This window comes from Oncorhynchus tshawytscha, linkage group LG10 (assembly GCF_018296145.1).
Source record: "Oncorhynchus tshawytscha isolate Ot180627B linkage group LG10, Otsh_v2.0, whole genome shotgun sequence".
NCBI lineage: Eukaryota > Metazoa > Chordata > Actinopteri > Salmoniformes > Salmonidae > Oncorhynchus > Oncorhynchus tshawytscha.
The window spans coordinates 13,324,682-13,350,364 of NC_056438.1; the positions used below are offsets into that span (position 1 = coordinate 13,324,682).

The window sequence follows — 25,683 nt, forward strand, 5'->3', positions numbered from 1 at the left end:
AGAATGTTTCAGAATGATGGAATGTTTAGAACAGACATGATTCTAATCCACAGGATGGAGATTCTACACATGACAAAATAGAACGTCCGATCTCTCCCACTTGGACTGAACACACACGGCAGACAATCTATAGATATTCTCAGACCACATCTTAGATAGCAGCCTGGTCTCAGACTAGATGTAACATAGTAAACTAAGTCCGGAATACTCTAATTATTATGATAGGTTACATTTGGTATGGTTACATAAGACAGAAGATTACTTAAGGCCAAAATGAAAGTAGGGTGGTTGGACAGTTTTGTGTATAACGCGAACGTCTAGCAACCCCAAGGTTGTGTGTTAGAATCTCATTTTAGCTACTTTGCAACTGCTTATCATGTTAGCTAACAATTCCCCTAACCATTTAACCTAACTCCTAACCCCTAGCCTAGCTAACGTTGGCCACCTAGCCAACATTAGCCACAACACATTGGAATTTGTAACATATTGTACAAATTGCATTTCCTAACATATCATTTGAAATGGATGATGGACATCCACAAATGAATACATACCACCGGAAACATATCATACAGTATGATACTAATTGGAGTATTTACGTTGCTTATGTTACGTCTACCCCTGGGTCCAGGCTGTGCATAGAAGCTATTAGCAGAGTGACTAACAGGATGCTTGTTGGCATGCAGTACCAGTTGCAAGTGTTAATATTTTCTACATTATAAAATAATAGTGAACACACAAACTATGAAATAACAAAAATGGAATCCTTTAGTAACCAAAAAATGGTTAAACAAATAAAAACATATTTTTTGACGTTTGACAACTTTGCACACTTGAACGAGTAGGTGTGTCCTAACTTCTGACTGGTACTATATGTTTGTATTTATTTATTGATGCGTTTTAACTGAAATGTTTAGTGCTGCAGGTCTAAAGCCACAGACAAATAATTGTCCTCTGTAACTTATCTAACTTTTCTAGCTATGTGTTATTTCATAGTTCTGATGTCTTCACTATTATTCTACAATGTAAAACATTTTTTTTAAAGAAAAACCCTTGAATGAGTAGGTGTGTCCAAGCTTGACTGGTACTGTATGTTGAGAACCTAATTTGAATGTCAAGTCATATTTTCTCCGAATGCATTTCCTTTTTTTAAATTCTCGGTATTAGACTTCCCTACAGGGGTTGTCTAAAGAGGACATCTGAAATTACACTAATACACCATTATATATAACAGTGCGTAAACTATTGTATGGAGGTGTATGCTGAGGAGCGATGCTTGTTGTGTTTACATATTTTTGGACTGCAGGTTTTGAAAGATCTCTCCGATAGTGATAGTTTGTCAACCTTATCTGTCTGTAGGGACTCGTTGGTGTGCTTCCTTGTGCGAGAGAGTGGAAGGGGGAGCAGAGGACTGGTGTGTGTAGACCTAAACAAAGTGAGAAAGAGAGAGTGAGAAGCCAATTCATTAGTTTGGAAATGTGGACAGGTAGTAAAACCATGTAAATGATTGAGGAAGGGAGAGATGTGGTCTCATCAGAGAGGATGTTTGCAACATAGCAGATTGCAGTTGGACCACTGAACTGGTGCACAGTAGTGTGAACAAGCTAACTGTGAGATTTCAGAGAGAGGGGGGAAGAGAGGGAGAGTTACTGACACAGAAACAAAGCAGAGGGAGAAAGAGAGAGGCAAAGAGAAGCATTAGACAGTGGACTTTCTGTTCCTTTCACTAACAGCTGAGGTATGTCCCTCCTTTTACCTTTTTGTTTTTACTGTGGACTGGGTTTTGTACCTCAGGGAATGCAAGGTAGAAACAGACTGAAACACAAGGTCAAAAAGTATAGAACAGTTTGATCTTGAAATCCTCTGTTCAGTCATTTGAGGAGAACCGAGAGTATAGATGTGAGACTGTGTAGTGGTAGTTCTTACCAGTGTAGTTCTGTAAACTACAGTCGTTACTCATATTGTGGTGTACGAGACTAAAACCAGACCGTGTAGTGGTAGTTCTTACCAGTGTAGTTCTGTAAACTACAGTCGTTACTCATAATGTGGTGTATGAGACTAAAACCAGACCGTGTAGTTCTGTAAAATACAGTCGTTACTCATAATGTGGTGTATGAGACTAAAACCAGACTGTGTAGTTCTGTAAAATACAGTCGTTACTCATAATGTGGTGTATGAGACTAAAACCAGACTGTGTAGTTCTGTAAACTACAGTCGTTACTCATAATGTGGTGTATGAGACTAAAACCAGACCGTGTAGTTCTGTAAAATACAGTCGTTACTCATAATGTGGTGTATGAGACTAAAACCAGACCGTGTAGTTCTGTAAAATACAGTCGTTACTCATAATGTGGTGTATGAGACTAAAACCAGACCGTGTAGTTCTGTAAAATACAGTCGTTACTCATAATGTGGTGTATGAGACTAAAACCAGACTGTGTAGTTCTGTAAAATACAGTCGTTACTCATAATGTGGTGTATGAGACTAAAACCAGACTGTGTAGTTCTGTAAACTACAGTCGTTACTCATAATGTGGTGTATGAGACTAAAACCAGACCGTGTAGTTCTGTAAAATACAGTCGTTACTCATAATGTGGTGTATGAGACTAAAACCAGACCGTGTAGTTCTGTAAAATACAGTCGTTACTCATAATGTGGTGTATGAGACTAAAACCAGACCGTGTAGTTCTGTAAAATACAGTCGTTACTCATATTGTGGTGTACGAGACTAAAACCAGACTGTGTAGTTCTGTAAAATACAGTCGTTACTCATATTGTGGTGTACGAGACTAAAACCAGACTGTGTAGTGTCATAACTACCTGCATCCGAATGGTTGACATAACAGAGTGTGTTTGAATCTGCACTATGCTGTCATTTAAACATGACAAACACAATAGCACACAGTAATTCCCTTTATGGCAATGCTTGGTGTCAGAAATATCTATCTGCATTTCTATGGCTGAAAAGCAGAAGTTTTGCGGTGGTAGTCTTTGAGACCAGGTTGTAGGACAGGGACTGTGGACATTATGTTGTTCTCAAGTTGCAAATGCCGTCTTTTCATCATTGTCTTCGGAACAAGCTATGTACAGAACCACGCAGCAGAGCACTATTGCCTCTTAACGGGGAAAACCTTTTTAAAGCTGATAGTTTCAACCTTTTAAAACTACATGAATAACACCAACTGGTGCATGATGTATTTCACAATGAGCCACTGTTCCAGTTAATCGGCTAGCTGGCTCAACTCTCACCGTACAGTCTACTACAGACTAAAGGATTGGGTTACTCCCAGAATGCTATGATAGAACACAAATACCACTGACACAAAGGGGTGATAATAGAAATAGAATTAATAGAATACATTAATAGAATTCTGGCTCAACTCTCACAGTAAATTCTAATGCCTGAAGGATTGGAATACCCTTAGAATGCTATTATAATAGAACACCGACACCAATCTTTCTACACAAAGATGTGATATTTCTGTTTAGCTGCTTCTACATCTGCATTGCTTCCTGTTTGGGGTTTTAGGCTGGGTTTCTGTATAGCACTTTGAGATATCAGCTGATGTAAATACATTTGACATCATTGTCTCCCCATTGTTTTCGCGGTAATAGAATAAAAATAGCACTTGCCCCAAGGCATGTGGGTATTAATTTACTTGACTGTTGAAGTAAATTCTGAAGAAAGCCTACACGGGATTGTGCAACCGTTCAATGCTATTGTTTAATACCAATGGCACCACCCACACCGTATCACAGGCAAACATAATCTGTTCTGTGAGAGTTACACTGCATTTTTTCACATTTAGTCATTTAGCAGGCACTCTTACCCAGAACAACTTACAGTAGTCCATTCCCATGGGACTAGGACCCACAACCCCAGTGTTGCAAGCACTGCTCTACCAACTGAGACAATACAAAACTACTTGGCAACACTCTTTGGTTGCTTCACAAATAGCACCCTATTCCCTATATAGTGCACTACTTTTGACCAGGGTCCATAGGGGCCTGTTAAAAGTAGTGCACTACATAGGGAATAGGGTGCCATTTTGGAGGAAACATAAGTTAATAAGTGATATCACTGTAGGGAAAGAGCTGAACCGACTACACACTAGGAAAACATGACATCTAAAAGCACAGGTGCAAACAGCAGTTAAAGTGAGGTAAGAGAGAGGTGTTTTCCCAGCTCCAATTCCTGTTTACTCATGGGGGTACTGAGTGTATCTACCTGTTTAGCTGGATACACTCAGTACCCCCATGAGGATATCCAGGTAGATACACTCAGTACCCCCATGAGGATATCCAGGTAGATACACTCAGTACCCCCATGAGGACATCCAGGTAGATACACTGGTGTCTGGTAACATGACTGAATACAAACAGTGCAGCTATTCCCTCCGCAAGGCTATCAAACAAGCTAAGCGCCAGTACAGAGACAAAGTAGAATCTCAATTCAACGGCTCAGACACAAGAGGTATGTGGCAGGGTCTACAGTCAATCACGGACTACAGGAAGAAACCCAGCCCAGTCACGGACCAGGATGTCTTGCTCCCAGGCAGACTAAATAACTTTTTTGCCCGCTTTGAGGACAATACAGTGCCACTGACACGGCCTGCAACGGAATCATGCGGTCTCTCCTTCACTGCAGCCGAAGTGAGTAAGACATTTAAACGTGTTAACCCTCGCAAGGCTGCAGGCCCAGACGGCATCCCCAGCCGCGCCCTCAGAGCATGCGCAGACCAGCTGGCCGGTGTGTTTACGGACATATTCAACCAATCCCTATACCAGTCTGCTGTTCCCACATGCTTCAAGAGGGCCACCATTGTTCCTGTTCCCAAGAAAGCTAAGGTAACTGAGCTAAACGACTACCGCCCGTAGCACTCACATCCGTCATCATGAAGTGCTTTGAGAGACTAGTCAAGGACCATATCACCTCCACCCTACCTGACACCCTTGACCCACTCCAATTTGCTTACCGCCCAAATAGGTCCACAGACGATGCAATCTCAACCACACTGCACACTGCCCTAACCCATCTGGACAAGAGGAATACCTATGTGAGAATGCTGTTCATCGACTACAGCTCGGCATTCAACACCATAGTACCCTCCAAGCTCGTCATCAAGCTCGAGACCCTGGGTCTCGACCCCGCCCTGTGCAACTGGGTACTGGACTTCCTGACGGGCCGCCCCCAGGTGGTGAGGGTAGGCAACAACATCTCCTCCCCGCTGATCCTCAACACTGGGGCCCCACAAGGGTGCGTTCTGAGCCCCCTCCTGTACTCCCTGTTCACCCACGACTGCGTGGCCATGCACGCCTCCAACTCAATCATCAAGTTTGCGGACGACACAACAGTGGTAGGCTTGATTACCAACAACGACGAGACGGCCTACAGGGAGGAGGTGAGGGCCCTCGGAGTGTGGTGTCAGGAAAATAACCTCACACTCAACGTCAACAAAACTAAGGAGATGATTGTGGACTTCAGGAAACAGCAGAGGGAACACCCCCATCCACATCGATGGAACAGTAGTGGAGAGGGTAGCAAGTTTTAAGTTCCTCGGCATACACATCACAGACAAACTGAATTGGTCCACTCACACAGACAGCATCGTGAGGAAGGCGCAGCAGCGCCTCTTCAACCTCAGGAGGCTGAAGAAATTCGGCTTGTCACCAAAAGCACTCACAAACTTCTACAGATGCACAATCGAGAGCATCCTGGCGGGCTGTATCACCGCCTGGTATGGCAACTGCACCGCCCTCAACCGTAAGGCTCTCCAGAGGGTAGTGAGGTCTGCACAACGCATCACCGGGGGCAAACTACCTGCCCTCCAGGACACCTACACCACCCGATGCTACAGGAAGGCCATAAAGATCATCAAGGACATCAACCACCCGAGCCACTGCCTGTTCACCCCGCTGTCATCCAGAAGGCGAGGTCAGTACAGGTGCATCAAAGCTGGGACCGAGAGACTGAAAAACAGCTTCTATCTCAAGGCCATCAGACTGTTAAACAGCCACCACTAACATTGAGTGGCTACTGCCAACACACTGTCAATGACACTGACTCTACTCCAGCCACTTTAATCATGGGAATTGATGGGAAATGATGTAAATATATCACTAGCCACTTTAAACAATGCTACCTTATATAATGTTACTTACCCTACATTGTTCATCTCATATGCATACGTTGATACTGTACTCTATATCATCGACTGCATCCTTATGTAATACATGTATCACTAGCCACTTTAACTATGCCACTTGGTTTACATACTTATCTCATATGTATATACTGTACTCGATATCATCTACTGTATCTTGCCTATGCTGCTCTGTACCATCACTCATTCATATATCCTTATGTACATATTCTTTATCCCCTTACACTGTGTATAATAAGACAGTAGTTTTTTTTGGAATTGTTAGTTAGATTACTTGCTCGTTATTACTGCATTGTCGGAACTAGAAGCACAAGCATTTCGCTACACTCGCATTAACATCTGCTAACCATGTGTATGTGACAAATAAAATTTGATTTGATTTGATTTGACTCAGTACCCCCATGAGGACATCCAGGTAGATACACTCAGTACCCCCATGAGGACATCCAGGTAGATACACTCAGTACCCCCATGAGGATATCCAGGTAGATACACTCAGTACCCCCATGAGGATATCCAGGTAGATACACTCAGTACCCCCATGAGGACATCCAGGTAAACAGGTAGATACACTCAGTACCCCCATGAGGACATCCAGGTAGATACACTCAGTACCCCATGAGGATATCCAGGTAGATGCACTCAGTACCCCCATGAGGACATCCAGGTAGATACACTCAGTACCCCCATGAGGATATCCAGGTAGATGCACTCAGTACCCCCATGAGGATATCCAGGTAGATACACTCAGTACCCCCATGAGGATATCCAGGTAGATGCACTCAGTACCCCCATGAGGACATCCAGGTAGATGCACTCAGTACCCCATGAGGATATCCAGGTAGATGCACTCAGTACCCCATGAGGACATGCCAGCTAAACAGGTAGATACACTCAGTACCCCATGAGGATATCCAGGTAGATGCACTCAGTACCCCCATGAGGACATCCAGGTAGATACACTCAGTACCCCATGAGGATATCCAGGTAGATGCACTCAGTACCCCCATGAGGACATCCAGGTAGATACACTCAGTACCCCATGAGGATATCCAGGTAGATGCACTCAGTACCCCATGAGGACATCCAGCTAAACAGGTAGATACACTCAGTACCCCCATGAGGACATCCAGGTAGATACACTCAGTACCCCATGAGGACATCCAGGTAGATACACTCAGTACCCCCATGAGGATATCCAGGTAGATACACTCAGTACCCCATGAGGACATCCAGGTAGATACACTCAGTACCCCCATGAGGACATCCAGGTAGATGCACTCAGTACCCCCATGAGGATATCCAGGTAGATGCACTCAGTACCCCCATGAGGACATCCAGGTAGATGCACTCAGTACCCCCATGAGGATATCCAGGTAGATACACTCAGTACCCCCATGAGGATATCTACCTGTTTAGCTGGATGTCCTCATGGGGGTACTGAGTGCATCTACCTGGATGTCCTCATGGGGGTACTGAGTGCATCTACCTGGATATCCTCATGGGGGTACTGAGTGCATCTACCTGGATATCCTCATGGGGGTACTGAGTGCATCTACCTGGATGTCCTCATGGGGGTACTGAGTGCATCTACCTGGATATCCTCATGGGGGTACTGAGTGCATCTACCTGGATATCCTCATGGGGGTACTGAGTGTATCTACCTGGATGTCCTCATGGGGGTACTGAGTGTATCTACCTGGATGTCCTCATGGGGGTACTGAGTGCATCTACCTGGATATCCTCATGGGGGTACTGAGTGTATCTACCTGTTTAGCTGGATATCCTCATGGGGGTACTGAGTGTATCTACCTGTTTACCTGGATGTCCTCATGGGGTACTGAGTGCATCTACCTGGATATCCTCATGGGGGTACTGAGTGCATCTACCTGGATATCCTCATGGGGGTACTGAGTGTATCTACCTGTTTACCTGGATGTCCTCATGGGGTACTGAGTGTATCTACCTGTTTACCTGGATGTCCTCATGGGGTACTGAGTGTATCTACCTGGATGTCCTCATGGGGGTACTGAGTGTATCTACCTGGATATCCTCATGGGGGTACTGAGTGTATCTACCTGGATGTCCTCATGGGGGTACTGAGTGTATCTACCTGGATATCCTCATGGGGGTACTGAGTGTATCTACCTGGATATCCTCATGGGGGTACTGAGTGTATCTACCTGGATATCCTCATGGGGGTACTGAGTGTATCTACCTGGATGTCCTCATGGGGGTACTGAGTGTATCTACCTGGATGTCCTCATGGGGGTACTGAGTGTATCTACCTGGATGTCCTCATGGGGGTACTGAGTGTATCTACCTGGATGTCCTCATGGGGGTACTGAGTGTATCTACCTGTTTACCTGGATGTCCTCATGGGGGTACTGAGTGTATCTACCTGGATGTCCTCATGGGGGTACTGAGTGTATCTACCTGTTTAGCTGGATGTCCTCATGGGGGTACTGAGTGTATCTACCTGGATGTCCTCATGGGGGTACTGAGTGCATCTACCTGGATATCCTCATGGGGGTACTGAGTGTATCTACCTGGATGTCCTCATGGGGGTACTGAGTGTATCTACCTGGATGTCCTCATGGGGTACTGAGTGTATCTACCTGGATGTCCTCATGGGGGTACTGAGTGCATCTACCTGGATGTCCTCATGGGGGTACTGAGTGTATCTACCTGGATATCCTCATGGGGTACTGAGTGTATCTACCTGTTTAGCTGGATGTCCTCATGGGGGTACTGAGTGTATCTACAGTACCTGGTATGATACACATAGAACACTTTTATTAAGTTACTTAATCTGTCCCTTCATATGTCAAGGGTATTTCAGAGCTTGAGGGTGTATTTTCCCTCCATTGTAAGTCTAGAGGTGCAGGTATGTTCCTAACAGGTGTGTTCTCATAACTGTCTAACTGATGTAGGCTACTCATCCATGCATGTCCTTAGACTCCTCGGTAGAATTGACCCTTAGGCACACAGATGTAGGCTCGTTCCTCCACTACAACAGGGCATTGCATGCCAAGTTGCCAGTAGATGTGGTGACCGTGTTTTGTCATTTTGGAGGTCATAAAATGTTTTGTCAATATAGTGTGTGTGTGTGTGTGTGTGTGTGTGTTAGATGGAGGAGTATAATGTGACAGTTGCTACAGGCACATCAGAGTATTCAGGGACCAATAACTACATATACATTACTCTGGTGGGAGAGAAAGGAGACAGCGAGAGAACAACACTGGATAACCCTGGACTGGACTTCTGTAGAGGAGCGGTGAGTATGGAGCAGCACTGTGTGTGTGTGAATTCATGCTCCCAACCCTTCTCTCTCACTCAAAAGGATCAGTATAACATCTCCCTCCCTCCCCATCTCCCCTCCCTCCCCATCACCCCCTCCCTCCCTCCCCATCTCCCCCTCCCTCCCTCCCCATCACCCGCTCCCTCCCTCCCCATCACCCGCTCCCTCCCTCCCCATCACCCGCTCCCTCCCTCCCTCCCAATCACCCGCTCCCTCCCTCCCTCCCCATCCCCCGCTCCCTCCCTCCCCATCTCCCGCTCCCTCCCTCCCCATCTCCCCCTCCCTCCCCATCTCCCCCTCCCTCCCCATCATCCGCTCCCTCCCTCCCTCCCCATCACCCGCTCCCTCCCTCCCCATCACCCGCTCCCTCCCTCCCCATCTCCCCCTCCCTCCCCATCACCCGCTCCCTCCCTCCCCTCCAGGTGGATGAATACAAGGTGTGTAGCCCGGGTCCTCTGGGTCGTGTCCTTTTGGTGCGTCTGGAGAAACAGAGGTACTGGGTAGAGGATAACTGGTTCTGTCTCTATGTCACCGTGGCGCCACCAGGTGGTGGTACAGCCCTCACCTTCCCCTGTTACCGCTGGCTCATAGGAGATGTCAAGGTGGAGCTACGAGAAGGCACAGGTAAATGGTAAAACAAAGAGGTTGCCCTTCAAGATACCGATCTCAAGTTTTGTGATAAAGGTTAGGTTTTGGGGCGAGAAAGCTGATCCTAGATCTGTGTCCTAAATTGGGTGAAAACAAAGGATGAAGGTCAAATAGAGGTTAGAGAAGGATGTGAGTGAGTCATCTCTCTGTCTGTATCCTGTTCTCTTTCTCTCCCCTGCTCTCTCTCACTCCCTCCTTCAGCAATGAGACTCAGTGACGACACCTCTCCTCAGCTTTTGGCTCACAGAAAAGCAGAACTGCAGGAGAGACAGGCGGTATACAGGTCAGTTACATTACAGAAATGTTGTTAGAGACATGCATCCATTTACAGTATGTGTACATGCACAGCCATGAATACACACACTTTTCCACACACACACACACACGTCTCAATTCCAATCCCTCGAGAAACTGAGCCAAGTCCTTGCGGTTGTGTTTGTCTGTTGTTTATCCAGATGGGTTGCATGGGCTCCTGGGATTCCCAAGTGTATTGATGCGAAGACCGAGGCAGACCTTCATCAGGATGTTCGCTTCGACAATGAGAAGAGGAGTGACTTTGAGAGCTCCTTACACTACGCGTGAGTCATACAGACCCCCCTTATGCCCTTCCCACATTGCCTAATATACAGTTGAATTCGGAAGTTTACATACACCTTAGCCAAATACATTTAAACTCAGTTTTTCACAATTCCTGACATTTAATCCTAGTACAAATTCCCTGCTTTAGGTCAGTTAGGATCACCACTTTATTTTAAGGATGTGAAATGTCAGAATGATAGTAAAGATAATTATTTATTTCAGATTTTAATTCTTTCACAACATTCCCAGTGGGTCAGATGTTTACATACAATCAATTAGTATTTGGTAGCATTGCCTTTCAATTGTTTAACTTGGGTCAAACGTTTCGGGTAGCCTTCCACAAGCTTTCTACAAGTGAATTTGAGCCCATTCCTCCTGACAGAGCTGGTGTAACTGAGTCAGGTTTGTAGGCCTCCTTGCTCGCACACACTTTTTCAGTTCTGCCCACACATTTTCTATAGGATTGAGGTTAGGGCTTTGTGATGGCCACTCCAATACCTTGACTTTGTTGGCCTTAAGCCATTTTGCCACAACTTTGGAAGTATGCTTGGGGTCATTGTCCATTTGGAAGACCCATTTGCAAACAAGCTTTTAACTTCCTGACTGATGTCTTGAGATGTTGCTTCAATATATCCACATGATTTTCCTACCTCATGATGCCATCTATTTTTTGAAGTGCACAAGTCCCTCCTGCAGCAAAGCACCCCCACAACATGATGCTGCCACCACCGTGCTTCACGGTTGGGATGGTGTTCTTCGGCTTGCAAGCCTCCCCCTTTTTCCTCCAAACATAACGATGGTCATTATGGCCAAACAGTTCTATTTCTGTTTCATCAGACCAGAGGACATTTCTGCAAAAAGTATGATCTTTGTCCCCATGTGCGTTGCAAACCGTAGCCTGGCTTTTTTATGGTGGTTTTGGAGCAGTGGCTTCTTCCTTGCTGAGCGGCCTTTCAGGTTGTCGATATAGAACTTGTTTTACTGTGGATATAGATACTTTTGTACCTGTTTCCTCCAGCATCTTCACAAGGTCCTTTGCTGTTGTTCTGGGATTGATTTGCATTTTTCGCACCAAAGTACGTTCATCTCTAGGAGACAGAACGCATCTCCTTCCTGAGCGGTAAGACGGCTGCGTGGTCCCATGGTGTTTATTCCAATACCAATTGACTCAGGCTAATTGACACCATTTATCAGAAGCTTCTAAAGCCATGACATAATTTTCTGGAATTTTCCAAGCTGTTTAAAGATACAGTCAACCTATTGTATGTAAACGTCTGACCCACTGGAATTGTGATACAGTGAATTATAAGTGAAATAATCTGTAAACAATTGCTCGAAAGATTACTTGTGTCATGCACAAAGTAGATGTCCTAACCGACTTGCCAAAACTATAGTTTGTTAACAAGAAATTTGTGGAGTGGTTGAAAAACGAGTTTTAATGACTCCAACCTAAGTGTATGTAAACTTCCGACTTCAACTGTAGTAGCTTCCTTATTTTAAGAAAATGTGTTTGAAAATGTTTTTTCCTGTTGTCTCTTTTTCTCCTCCCTCCCTCCCCATCCCTCATTCCTTCCCCCCTCTAAGTCTTCTAGAGCTGTCTTTGAAGAAGCTAGCCATCAGGTTTGGGAAGTCATGGGACAATCTGGAAGACTTCAAACGATGCTTCTGGAAACTCAGGAGCCCCATATCTGGTAGAGTACAGTGGCACATAAATAGACTACTGAATAGAGCATTGTGGGTACTGTTGTATGTAATGCTACAGGTACACAACATGGCCAAAGTATTCAACCCGCCCACCCTTCAGACACACACTATTTAATGACTCCAAAACTGTCCGCCCTGCGGGATGTAACCGTGGGGACTGGGGTTATGAGTCAACCCGCGCATCGCTAGACTTTCAACGTGGCACCGTTATAGGATGCCACCTTTCCAACAAGTCAGTTAGTAACATTTCTTCCCTGCTAGAGCTGCCCCGGTCAACTGTAAGTGATGTTATTGTGAAGTGTACAGAAATGAGATTGTTGAGATCAGTGTGGAATAACTTGATTGGCCTGCACAAAGCCCTGACTTTAACCCCATTGAACACCTTTGGGAGGAATTGGAATGCCGACTGCGAGCCAGGCTCGACCTCACTAATGCTCTTGTGGCTGAATGGAAGCAAGTCCCCGCAGAAATGTTCCAACATCTAGTGGAAAGCCTTCCCAGAAGAGTGGAGGCTGTTATAGCAGCAATGTTCAAACATCTAGTGGAAAGCCTTCCCAGAAGAGTGGAGGCTGTTATAGCAGCAAAGGGGGGGGGACCAACTCCATATTAATGCCCATGATTTTGGAGTGAGATGTTCGACATACTTTGGAGTGAGATGTTCGACATACTTTGGAGTGAGATGTTCGACATACTTTGGAGTGAGATGTTCGACATACTTTGGAGTGAGATGTTCGACATACTTTGGAGTGAGATGTTCGACATACTTTGGAGTGAGATGTTCGACATACTTTGGAGTGAGATGTTCGATATACTTCGGAGTGAGATGTTCGACATACTTCGGAGTGAGATGTTCGACATACTTTGGAGTGAGATGTTCGACATACTTTGGAGTGAGATGTTCGACATACTTTGGAATGAGATGTTCGACATACTTTGGAGTGAGATGTTCGACATACTTTGGAGTGAGATGTTCGACATACTTTGGAGTGAGATGTTCGACATACTTCGGAGTGAGATGTTCGACATACTTTGGAGTGAGATGTTCGACATACTTTGGAGTGAGATGTTCGACATACTTTGGAGTGAGATGTTCGACATACTTCGGAGTGAGATGTTCGACATACTTTGGAGTGAGATGTTCGACATACTTCGGAGTGAGATGTTCGACATACTTTGGAGTGAGATGTTCGACATACTTTGGAGTGAGATGTTCGACATACTTCGGAGTGAGATGTTCGACATACTTTTGGGCATGTATTTTATTAGAGTTAGAGGTGCTAGTCCTCGTAGAGTATAGGCCAACATAGCTGTCTCTTCCTGTATTTTTGGGGAAGTGAGGCCTCTGAATATTGCAACACCAGTGTGTGTAACTCAGTCAGTATATAGCATTTTCAATCTTTGATTAAACAATTGTTTCTCCTTCAATATATAGTCCATGTATTAATATTCTGACACTACAGATCACTCTTTTGTTGCTTACATTTTTTCTGCACAGCTGTAAATGTAAACTTGAAGGGTATTCAAGGTTTTAAAAGGCTTCTAAAGTTTGGTCTATTCCACTTTAACATGTCAGACTTGATTTGCCCTAATGACAAATGTATCAACCCTAACAAAAAATGTCCATGAATTATAATCCACATAATCATTCACATTTCCTGTTGCTGCAGGATAATGTTCCTGCTGTTGCAAACTGGTCAAACTAAGATCTTACATCTGTACGGAATAATCCTTCTCTGTCTTCACCCTGTCAGTCCTATTATATATTCGTGTAGATTGTTTATTAAGAATTGTTTATTCAGACAGTACTTTTTTTATTTTGTGATTGATAAATTGATTCGCCCTATGATTCCAGAATACTGTATGGAGCACTGGAAGGAAGACTCGTTCTTCGGGTACCAGTGTCTGAACGGTTCAAACCCCAGAATGATCCAGCGCTGCAAGAAGCTTCCGGGAAACTTCCCCGTCTCTGGAGACATGGTGCAGGGGTCGCTGGCCCCAAGAACCACCCTTGAGAAGGAACTCAAGGTGGGGCCCCTCTGTCTCTCTGTCTGCATTCCAAATGCCACCCTATACTAACCCTAATGCTATCTTCATGTCCATATCCTGGATCAACTCTAACTCCACCCTCAACTCTAACTCCACCCTCAACTCTAACCCCACCCTCAACCCTAACCCCACCTTCAACCCTAACCCTAACTCCACCCTCAACCCTAACCCTAACTGCACCCTCAACCCTAACCCTAACTCCACCATCAACTCTAACTCCACCCTCAACCCTAACCCTAACTCCACCCTCAACTCTCAACCCTAACTCCACCTCAACCCTAACCCTAACTCCATCTCAACCCTAACCCTAACTCCACCCTCAACCCTAACCCTAACTCCACCTCAACTCTAACTCCACCCTCAACCCTAACCCTAACTCCACCTCAACCCCAACCCTAACTCCACCCTCAACCCTAACTCCACCCTCAACCCTAACTCCACCGTCAACCCTAACCCTAACTCCACCCTCAACCCCACCCTCAACTCTAACCCCACCCTCAACCCTAACCCTAACTCCACCGTCAACCCTAACCCTAACTCCACTCAACCCCACCCTCAACTCTAACCCCACCCTCAACCCTAACCCTAACTCCACCCTCAACCTAACCCTAAATCCACCCTCAACCCACCCTAACCGTAACTCCACCCTCAACCCTAACTCCACCTCAACCCTAACCCTAACTCCACCTCAACCCCAACCCTAACTCCACCTCAACCCCAACCCTAACTCCACCTCAACCCTAACCCCATCTCAACCCTAACCCTAACTCCACCCTCAACCCTAACTCCACCCTCAACCCTAACCATAACTCCACCCTCAACCCTAACTCCACCTCAACCCTAACCCTAACTCCACCTCAACCCCAACCCTAACTCCACCTCAACCCCAACCCTAACTCCACCCTCAACCCTAACTCCACCTCAACCCTAACCCTAACTCCACCCTCAATCCTAACTCCACCCTCAACCCTAACTCCACCTCAACCCTAACTCCACCCTCAACCGTAACTCCACCTTCAACCCTAACCCTAACTCCACCCTCAACCCACCCTAACCCTAACTCCACCCTCAACCCTAACCCTAACTCCATCTCAACCCTAACCCTAACTCCACCTCAACCCTAACCCTAACTCCACCTCAACCCTAACTCCACCTCGACCCTAACCCTAACTCCACCCTCAACCCTAAACCTAACTCCACCCTCAACCCTAACCCCACCCTCAACCCTAACCCCACCCTCAACCCTAACCCTAACCCCACCCTCAACCCTAACCCTAACTCCACCCTCAACCCTAACTCCACCTTCAACCCTAACCCCACCCTCAACCCTAACCCCACCCTCAACCCTAACCCTAACTCCACCCTCAACCCTAACCCTAACTCCACCCTAACTCCACCCTCAACCCTAACCCTAACTCCACCCTCAACCCACCCTAACCGTAACTCCACCCTCAACCATAACTCCATCCTCACCCTAACCCTAACTCCACCCTAACCCTAACTCCACCTCAACCCCAACCCTAACCCTAACCCCATCTCAACCCTAACCCTAACTCCACCCTCAACCCTAACTCCACCCTCAACCCTAACTCCACCTCAACCCTAACTCCACCCTCAACCCTAACTCCACCTTCAACCCTAACCCTAACTCCACCTCAACCCTAACTCCACCTCAACCCTAACCCCATCTCTACCCTAACCCTAACTCCACCTCAACCCTAACCCTAACTCCACCCTCAACCCTAACTCCACCTTCAACCCTAACTCCACCCTCAACCCTAACCCTAACTCCACCCTCAACCCTAACCCCACCCTCCACCCTCAACCCTAACTCCACCCTCCACCCTAACTCCACCCTCAACCCTAACCCCACCCTCAACCCTAACCCCACCCTCAACACTAACCCCACCCTCAACCCTCAACCCTAACCCTAACTCCACCCTAACCCTACCCTAACCCTAACTCCACCCTCAACCCTAACTCCACCCTCAACCCTAACTCCACCTTCAACCCTAACCCTAAGTCCACCCTCAACCCTAACCCTAACTCAATCCTAACTCTAACTCCACCCTCAACCCTAACTCCACCCTCAACCCTAACCCTAACTCAACACTAACCCTAACTCCACCCTCAACACTAACCCCACCCTCCACCCTCAACCCTAACCCTAACTCCACCCTCAACCCTAACCCTAACTCAACACTAACCCTAACTCCACCCTCAACCCTAACCCCACCCTCAACCCTAACCCTAACTCCACCCGCAACCCTAACTCCACCTCAACCCTAACCCTAACTCCACCTCAACCCTAACTCCACCTCAACCCTAACCCCATCTCAACCTCAACCCTAACTCCACCTCAACCCTAACCCTAACTCCACCTCAACCCTAACCCTAACTCCACCTCAACCCTAACTCCACCCTCAACCCTAACTCCACCCTCAACCCTAACTCCACCCTCAACCCTAACTCCACCCTCAACCCTAACTCCACCCTCAACCCTAACTCCACCCTCAACCCTGACTCCACCTCAACCCTAAACCTAACTCCACCTCAACCCTAAACCTAACTCCACCTCAACCCTAAACCTAACTCCACCTCAACTCTAACCTAGAGAGGAAGAAGTTCAAAGAATGTATTTATTTGCTCAATTTGGTTTTGTCTTTTTTATACAAAATATTATTATATCAAGCACTTATCTTTGGAACACTTCCCTTCATCTCTTGGGGGGATATCCAATTATGTATTTATTTAATGATTTATTTAATTGATCCAGTTGGCATGTTTTATGATTTTACTATATAACATTTGTTTTAAAATGTAACTTGTTTTACACTTTATCAATAATTGTCTTCCTCCTGTTGCTGAACTGTCATGAGTGACCCCTCGGAGCTTTCGGTCTGTCATGTTCTCTCACCCTCTCTAGAACAGTCTGATGTACAATATAAAAACAGGCCCGTAAAACCCAAGGTTTGATACCAGCATAAACAGAAACCCTCTTAGACCTAACCTTAGTCTCAACCCTAACCCTAGCCTCAACCCTAACCCTAGTCTCAACCGTAACCCTAGTCTCAACCGTAACCCTAGTCTCAACCCTAACCCTAACTCCACCCTCAACCCTAACCCTAACTCCACCCTAACTCCACCCTCAACCCTAACCCTAACTCCACCCTCAACCCACCCTAACCGTAACTCCACCCTCAACCATAACTCCATCCTCAACCCTAACCCTAACTCCACCTCAACCCTAACCCTAACTCCACCTCAACCCCAACCCTAACCCTAACTCCACCTCAACCCTAACCCCATCTCAACCCTAACCCTAACTCCACCCTCAACCCTAACTCCACCCTCAACCCTAACTCCACCCTCAACCCTAACTCCACCTTCAACCCTAACCCTAACTCCACCTCAACCCTAACTCCACCTCAACCCTAACCCCATCTCTACCCTAACCCTAACTCCACCTCAACCCTAACCCTAACTCCACCCCAACCCTAACTCCACCTTCAACCCTAACTCCACCCTCAACCCTAACCCTAACTCCACCCTCAACCCTAACCCCACCCTCCACCCTCAACCCTAACTCCACCCTCAACCCTAACTCCACCTCAACCCTAACTCCACCTTCAACCCTAACCCTAACTCCACCCTCAACCCTAACCCTAACTCCACCCTCAACCCTAACCCTAACCCCACCCTCCACCCTAACTCCACCCTCAACCCTAACCCCACCCTCATCCCTAACCCCACCCTCAACCCTAACCCCACCCTCAACCATAACCCTAACTCCACCCTCCACCCTAACCCTAACTCCACCCTAACCCTAACTCCACCCTCAACCCTAACTCCACCCTCAACCCTAACTCCACCTTCAACCCTAACCCTAAGTCCACCCTCAACCCTAACCCTAACTCCAGCCTCAACCCTAACTCCACCCTCAACCCTAACTCCACCCTCAACCCTAACCCTAACTCAACACTCAACCCTAACTCCACCCTCAACCCTAACCCCACCCTCCACCCTCAACCCTAACCCTAACTCCACCCTCAACCCTAACCCTAACTCCACCCGCAACCCTAACTCCACCTCAACCCTAACCCTAACTCCACCTCAACCCTAACTCCACCTCAACCCTAACCCCATCTCAACCTCCACCTCAACCCTAACCCTAACTCCACCTCAACCCTAACTCCACCTCAACCCTAACTCCACCCTCAACGCTAACTCCACCCTCAACCCTAACTCCACCCTCAAGCCTAACTCCACCCTCAAGCCTAACTCCACCCTCAACCCTAACTCCACCCTCAACCCTGACTCCACCTCAACCCTAAACCTAACTCCACCTCAACCCTAAACCTAACTCCACCTCAACCCTAAACCTAACTCCACCTCAACCCTAAACCTAACTCCCCTCAACTCTAACCTAGAGAGGAAGAAGTTCAAAGAATGTATTTATTTGCTCAATTTGGTTTTGTCTTTTTATACAAAATATTATTATATCAAGCACTTATCTTTGGAACACTTCCCTTCATCTCTTGGGGGATATCCAATTATGTATTTATTTAATGATTTATTTAATTGATCCAGTTGGCATGTTTTATGATTTTACTATATAACATTTGTTTTAAAATGTAACTTGTTTTACACTTTATCAATAATTGTCTTCCTCCTGTTGCTGAACTGTCATGAGTGACCCCTGAGCTTTCGGTCTGTCATGTTCTCTCACCCTCTCTAGAACAGTCTGATGTACAATATAAAAACAGGCCCGTAAAACCCAAGGTTTGATACCAGCATAAACAGAAACCCTCTTAGACCTAACCTTAGTCTCAACCCTAACCCTAGCCTCAACCCTAACCCTAGTCTCAACCGTAACCTAGTCTAACCGTAACCCTAGTCTCAACCCTAACCCTAACTCCACCCTCAACCCTAACCCTAACTCCACCCTAACTCCACCCTCAACCCTAACCCTAACTCCACCCTCAACCCACCCTAACCGTAACTCCACCTTCAACCATAACTCCATCCTCAACCCTAACCCTAACTCCACCTCAACCCTAACCCTAACTCCACCTCAACCCCAACCCTAACTCCACCTCAACCCTAACCCCATCTCAACCCTAACCCTAACTCCACCCTCAACCCTAACTCCACCCTCAACCCTAACTCCACCCTCAACCCTAACTCCACCTTCAACCCTAACCCTAACTCCACCTCAACCCTAACTCCACCTCAACCCTAACCCCATCTCTACCCTAACCCTAACTCCACCTCAACCCTAACCCTAACTCCACCCTCAACCCTAACTCCACCTTCAACCCTAACTCCACCCTCAACCCTAACCCCACCCTCCACCCTCAACCCTAACTCCACCCTCAACCCTAACTCCACCTCAACCCTAACTCCACCCTCAACCCTAACCCTAACTCCACCCTCAACCCTAACCCTAACTCCACCCTCAACCCTAACCCTAACTCCACCCTCAACCCTAACCCTAACCCCACCCTCCACCCTAACTCCACCCTCAACCCTAACCCCACCCTCATCCCTAACCCCACCCTCAACCCTAACCCTAACTCCACCCTAACCCTAACTCCACCCTAACCCTAACTCCACCCTCAACCCTAACTCCACCCTCAACCCTAACTCCACCTTCAACCCTAACCCTAAGTCCACCCTCAACCCTAACCCTAACTCCAGCCTCAACCCTAACTCCACCCTCAACCCTAACTCCACCCTCAACCCTAACCCTAACTCAACACTAACCCTAACTCCACCCTCAACCCTAACCCCACCCTCCACCCTCAACCCTAACCCTAACTCCACCCTCAACCCTAACCCCACCCTCAACCCTAACCCTAACTCCACCCGCAACCCTAACTCCACCTCAACCCTAACCCTAACTCCACCTCAACCCTAACTCCACCTCAACCCTAACCCCATCTCACCCTCAACCCTAACTCCACCTCAACCCTAACCCTAACTCCACCTCAACCCTAACTCCACCTCAACCCTAACTCCACCCTCAACCCTAACTCCACCCTCAACCCTAACTCCACCCTCAACCCTAACTCCACCCTCAACCCTAACTCCACCCTCAAGCCTAACTCCACCCTCAACCCTAACTCCACCCTCAACCCTGACTCCACCTCAACCCTAAACCTAACTCCACCTCAACCCTAATCCTAACTCCACCTCAACCCTAAACTTAACTCCACCTCAACCCTAAACCTAACTCCACCTCAACTCTAACCTAGAGAGGAAGAAGTTCAAAGAATGTATTTATTTGCTCAATTTGGTTTTGTCTTTTTTATACAAAATATTATTATATCAAGCACTTATCTTTGGAACACTTCCCTTCATCTCTTGGGGGGATATCCAATTATGTATTTATTTAATGATTTATTTAATTGATCCAGTTGGCATGTTTTATGATTTTACTATATAACATTTGTTTTAAAATGTAACTTGTTTTACACTTTATCAATAATTGTCTTCCTCCTGTTGCTGAACTGTCGTGAGTGACCCCTCGGAGCTTTCGGTCTGTCATGTTCTCTCACCCTCTCTAGAACAGTCTGATGTACAATATAAAAACAGGCCCGTAAAACCCAAGGTTTGATACCAGCATAAACAGAAACCCTCTTAGACCTAACCTTAGTCTCAACCCTAACCCTAGCCTCAACCCTAACCCTAGTCTCAACCGTAACCCTAGTCTCAACCGTAACCCTAGCCTCAACCGTAACCCTAGCCTCAACCCTAACCCTAGTCTCAAACCTAACCCTAGTCTCAAACCTAACCCTAGTCTCAAACCTAACCCTAGTCTCAACCCTAACCCTAGTCTCAACCCTAACCCTAGTCTCAACCCTAACCCTAGTCTCAACCGTAACCCTAGTCTCAAACCTAACCCTAGTCTCAACTGTAACCCTAGTCTCAAACCTAACCCTAGTCTCAAACCTAACCCTAGTCTCAACCGTAACCCTAGTCTCAAACCAAACCCTAGTCTCAACCGTAACCCTAGTCTCAACCCTAACCCTAGTCTCAACCCTAACCCTAGCCTCAACCCTAACCCCAACCCTAGCCTCAACCCTAACCCTAGCCTCAACCCTAACCCTAGTCTCAACCGTAAACCTAGTCTCAACCGTAACCCTAGTCTCAAACCTAACCCTAGTCTCAACCGTAACCCTAGTCTCAAACCTAACCCTAGTCTCAACCCTAACCCTAGTCTCAAACCTAACCCTAGTCTCAACCGTAACCCTAGTCTCAACCGTAACCCTAGTCTCAACCCTAACCCTAGCCTCAACCCTAACCCTAGTCTCAACCGTAACCTCAACCGTCTCTACATATTTTCATGCTCTCTCTAGGCGGGTAACATCTACTTGGTAGACTATGCCATCATGGATGGTGTTCCTACCAACGTAATCAGAGGGAAACCACAGTACATCGCTGCTCCTCTCTGTCTGCTGTATGAACACCCAGACCAGGGACTCATACCCATCGCCATACAGGTAGGGCTGGACACACACACACACTATCCTAATATTGAGTTGCACTCCCTTTTTCCCTCAGAACAGCCTCAATCTCAACAAGGATAGTAAAGCCATAAACATACACGTTATCTATCCCCCCTCTTCTCCAGCTAGGGCAGACTCCTGGCTTGGACACGCCCATCTTCCTGCCTAAAAACCCGCCCCTGGCCTGGCTATTGGCCAAGATCTGGGTCCGTCACTCAGAGTTCCAGGTGTTCCAGCTCCTGTCCCACCTGTTGAGAACTCACCTGGTGGTGGAGGTGTTCTGTGTGTCAACATTACGACAGCTACCTGCCGTCCATCCAGTATATAAGGTAGGGGGGGGTGCTGTGGCTAACCCCTCTCTCTGTCTCTATTGTAGCTCCTGGCTCCTCACCTAGTGTGGAGGGGTGTGGCTAACCCCTCTCTGTCTCTACTGTAGCTCCTGGTTCCTCACCTGGGGGTGTGTGCTGTGGCTAACCCCTCTCTCTGTCTCTACTGTAGCTCCTGGTTCCTCACCTGGTGGTGGTGTGGTGTGGCTAACCCCTCTCTCTGTCTCTACTGTAGCTCCTGGTTCCTCACCTGGTGGTGGGGTGTGGCTAACCCCTCTCTCTCTGTCTCTACTGTAGCTCCTGGTTCCTCACCTGGTGGTGTGTGGTGTGGCTAACCCCTCTCTCTGTCTCTACTGTAGCTCCTGGTTCCTCACCTGGTGGTGTGTGGTGTGGCTAACCCCTCTCTCTGTCTCTACTGTAGCTCCTGGCTCCTCACCTGGTGGTGGGGTGGTGTGTGGTGTGGCTAACCCCTCTCTCCGTCTCTACTGTAGCTCCTGGCTCCTCACCTACGCTATACTCTGGAGATTAACTGCAGGGGGCGCACTCAGCTCCTCTCAGCCGACGGCATCTTCAAAAGGGTATGTCAGTCTTACCGTTCTATTCCTTGTTTACATTTTAGCAGACACTTACAGTAGAGTGCAAACATTTTCATACAGCCCCCCCCCCGTGGGAATTGAACCCGCAGCCCTGGTGCCACACAGGACCCCAGTATCTTGAGGGCTCAACTGACCCTATATTGTTGTATTGAGGCAGCTTCAGAAACAACATGTTTTTTAAAAACATAGAATAGTTTTGACATAGACAAGAGTATAATTGATGAGGAAATACTGTCTCTCCAGGTGGTGTCTACAGGAGGAGAGGGGCTTCTGATCCTAGCCCAGAATGAGTACAAAGTCCTGACCTACCGCTCTCTGCAGCCCTACCAGGACTTCCAGCAGCGCGGAGCCACCAAGCTCAGAAACTACTTCTACAGGGAATACAGCCTGATACTGTGGGACGCCATACACAGGTACAATATCCATCACCACTCCTTTATGACCACAGAAATATTGTTTATAAGATTGTCGGAGGAAAGCAGGGAGAGGACATGGTCTTCAGGCCTGAAATATGGATATGTTGAAATGCACATTGGGAAAATAAGCTATTTCACTCCCCCCCCCCTCTCTCTTTCTCCCTCCCCAGTTTTGTCTCAGGGATGGTGTCACTGTACTACCATTATGACAGTGATGTAGTGGAGGACACTGAGCTGCAGGCCTGGATAAAGGACATCGCTGAGGAGGGCTTCGTTGATGTGCCCAGATTTGGTCAGTCATGCACCACTACCCCCACCTCCTCAGACTCAGGACTGGATTCAATACGTAAGCGTGGAAGATCTGCATGGCAGAGTGGTTGACATTTAAAGGCAACGTTACCGTGTTCGTGGAATTGCATTCTCAGAAAATGCTGCATATGTCTGCTGAATCCGAAATTACTTTTAAATGTCAACCGCGCTGCAACACAGATCTTCAGCGCTACGGATGGACCCTTAGTTGAAATGATTTCTTACTGGGTAATATTGACTGATGTGTCCTTCCTCTCAGGTCTGGCCAGGGAACTACACAACAAGACAGAGCTGATCACACTGCTGAGTGTCGCTATCTTCACAAGCTCAGCACAGCATGCAGCCACCAACAATGGACAGGTACAGTACACACACAGTCTTGTACAGCTAACCTTGTGGGAGCACACAATTCAGTCCCATTCCAAATCCTATTTTCCATAACCATTAATCCTAACCTAGCTCAAAGTTTTGTTTGTTTCCTTGTGGAGACTTCTGTCTGGTCCCCACAAGAATAGTAAAAAAAAAACAACAACACACACACCTATTAAGTTACTCATCTCACTCTAACATAGTTTGACTGGTGTGCGTGGGTACCCAACACCCCGTGCACAATGCGCCACCCTCCCCCAACGGATAAGGACGCTGTTACCATGGAGATGATCATGGACACCCTCCCAGACGTCAGCCAAACATGTTTGGAGATGGCGATCACATGGCACCTGGGTCGGCCACAACCGGACGCAGTAAGTTAAAACAACAACAGTGGGTCACATTTATAGTATGAAATGGGATGAAACTAGAATGCAACGCTCGTCTCCCACCTCCTTTCATTTTTCTTTCCCACCTTTGGTTATAAACATAGATGGGTAAACTCTGATCACAAGGCACGGTGAAAAATTTAACACTCCCTGTACTTTCAATCATAAAATAAAACCAGAGATTCATATAGCTAAATGTAAATATTTCAAGCTAGGATTCTTCACTTCTCCATTTTGCATTTTCTCTCTAGTCTCGGGAATTCCCAGACGTAGGGCAACAGCACATTGGTACATCTGCAGATTGACTATTTCCTCTCCACTCTATTTTCATGCTTTTTAGTTCCCCCTCTCTCCCTCCCTACAGGTCCCATTGGGTCAGGACCAGTATAGAGCCTTACTCTTCCTCATTTCGCCTATTTTTCTCATTGGGTCAGTACCAGGAGCAGTACTTTACTGAGACCCAAGCACATACTAACCCTACACACCCTCCTTCTCCCCTCTCTCCCTCCTCTCTTCCTTCTCCCCTTCTCTCAGATTCCGTTGGGTCAGTACCGGGAGCAGTACTTCACAGAGTCCCAGGCCCAGGAGGTGATTGACAAGTTCAGACAGGAACTGAAGGAGATAGAGGAACACATCCTGACCCAGAACGAGGGACTAGAGTTGCCCTATCTTTTCCTCCTGCCCAGCCGCATCGAGAACAGCATCACTATATAATATACTGAACAGAAATATAAATGCAACAATTGTAAAGATTTTACTGAGTTACAGTTCATATAAGGAAATCAGTCAATTGAAACAAACTCATTAGGCCCTAATCTATGGATTTCACATGACTGGGAATACAGATATGCATCTAGACATACAAAAAAAAAAAATTTTTAAATAGGGGTTGTGGATCAGGAAACCATTGAGTATCTGGTGTGACCACCATTTCCCTCATGCAGCGCAACACGTCTCCTTCGCATAAAGTTGATCAGGGTGTTGATTGCGGCCTGTGGAATGTTGTCCCACTCCTCTTCAATGGATGTGCGAAGTTGCTGGATATTGGCGGGAACTGAAACACGATGTCGTACACGTCGATCCAGAGCATCCCACACATGCTCAACGAGTGACATGTCTGGTGAGTATGCAGGCCATGGAAGAACTGGGCCATTTTCAGCTTTCAGGAATTGTGTGTAGATCCTTGCCACATGGGGCCGTGAATGGCACGACAATGGGCCTCACGATCTCGTCACGGTATCTCTGTGCATTAAAATTACCATCGATAAAATGCAATTGTGTTGGCTGTTCGTAGCTTCTGCCTGCCCATGCCATAACCTGTTTA

The 25,683-nt window shown here is 46.9% G+C and overlaps 1 protein-coding gene across 1 annotated transcript; it reads left to right on the plus strand.

The window, feature by feature from the left end:
• The first annotated feature begins 1,393 nt into the window (after nt 1–1,393).
• Nucleotides 1,394–25,381, plus strand: LOC112259738 (polyunsaturated fatty acid 5-lipoxygenase). Its single transcript, XM_042328160.1, has 15 exons — nt 1,394–1,738; nt 9,296–9,442; nt 9,889–10,090; nt 10,316–10,397; nt 10,570–10,692; nt 12,278–12,384; nt 14,250–14,422; nt 21,805–21,948; nt 22,080–22,283; nt 22,772–22,858; nt 23,120–23,289; nt 23,463–23,584; nt 23,861–23,961; nt 24,174–24,344; nt 24,894–25,381. The coding sequence occupies exons 2-15, from the start codon at nt 9,296–9,298 to the stop codon at nt 25,071–25,073; spliced, it is 2,013 nt and encodes a 670-aa protein (XP_042184094.1). The 5' UTR covers nt 1,394–1,738; the 3' UTR covers nt 25,074–25,381.
• Nucleotides 25,382–25,683: the final 302 nt, after the last annotated feature.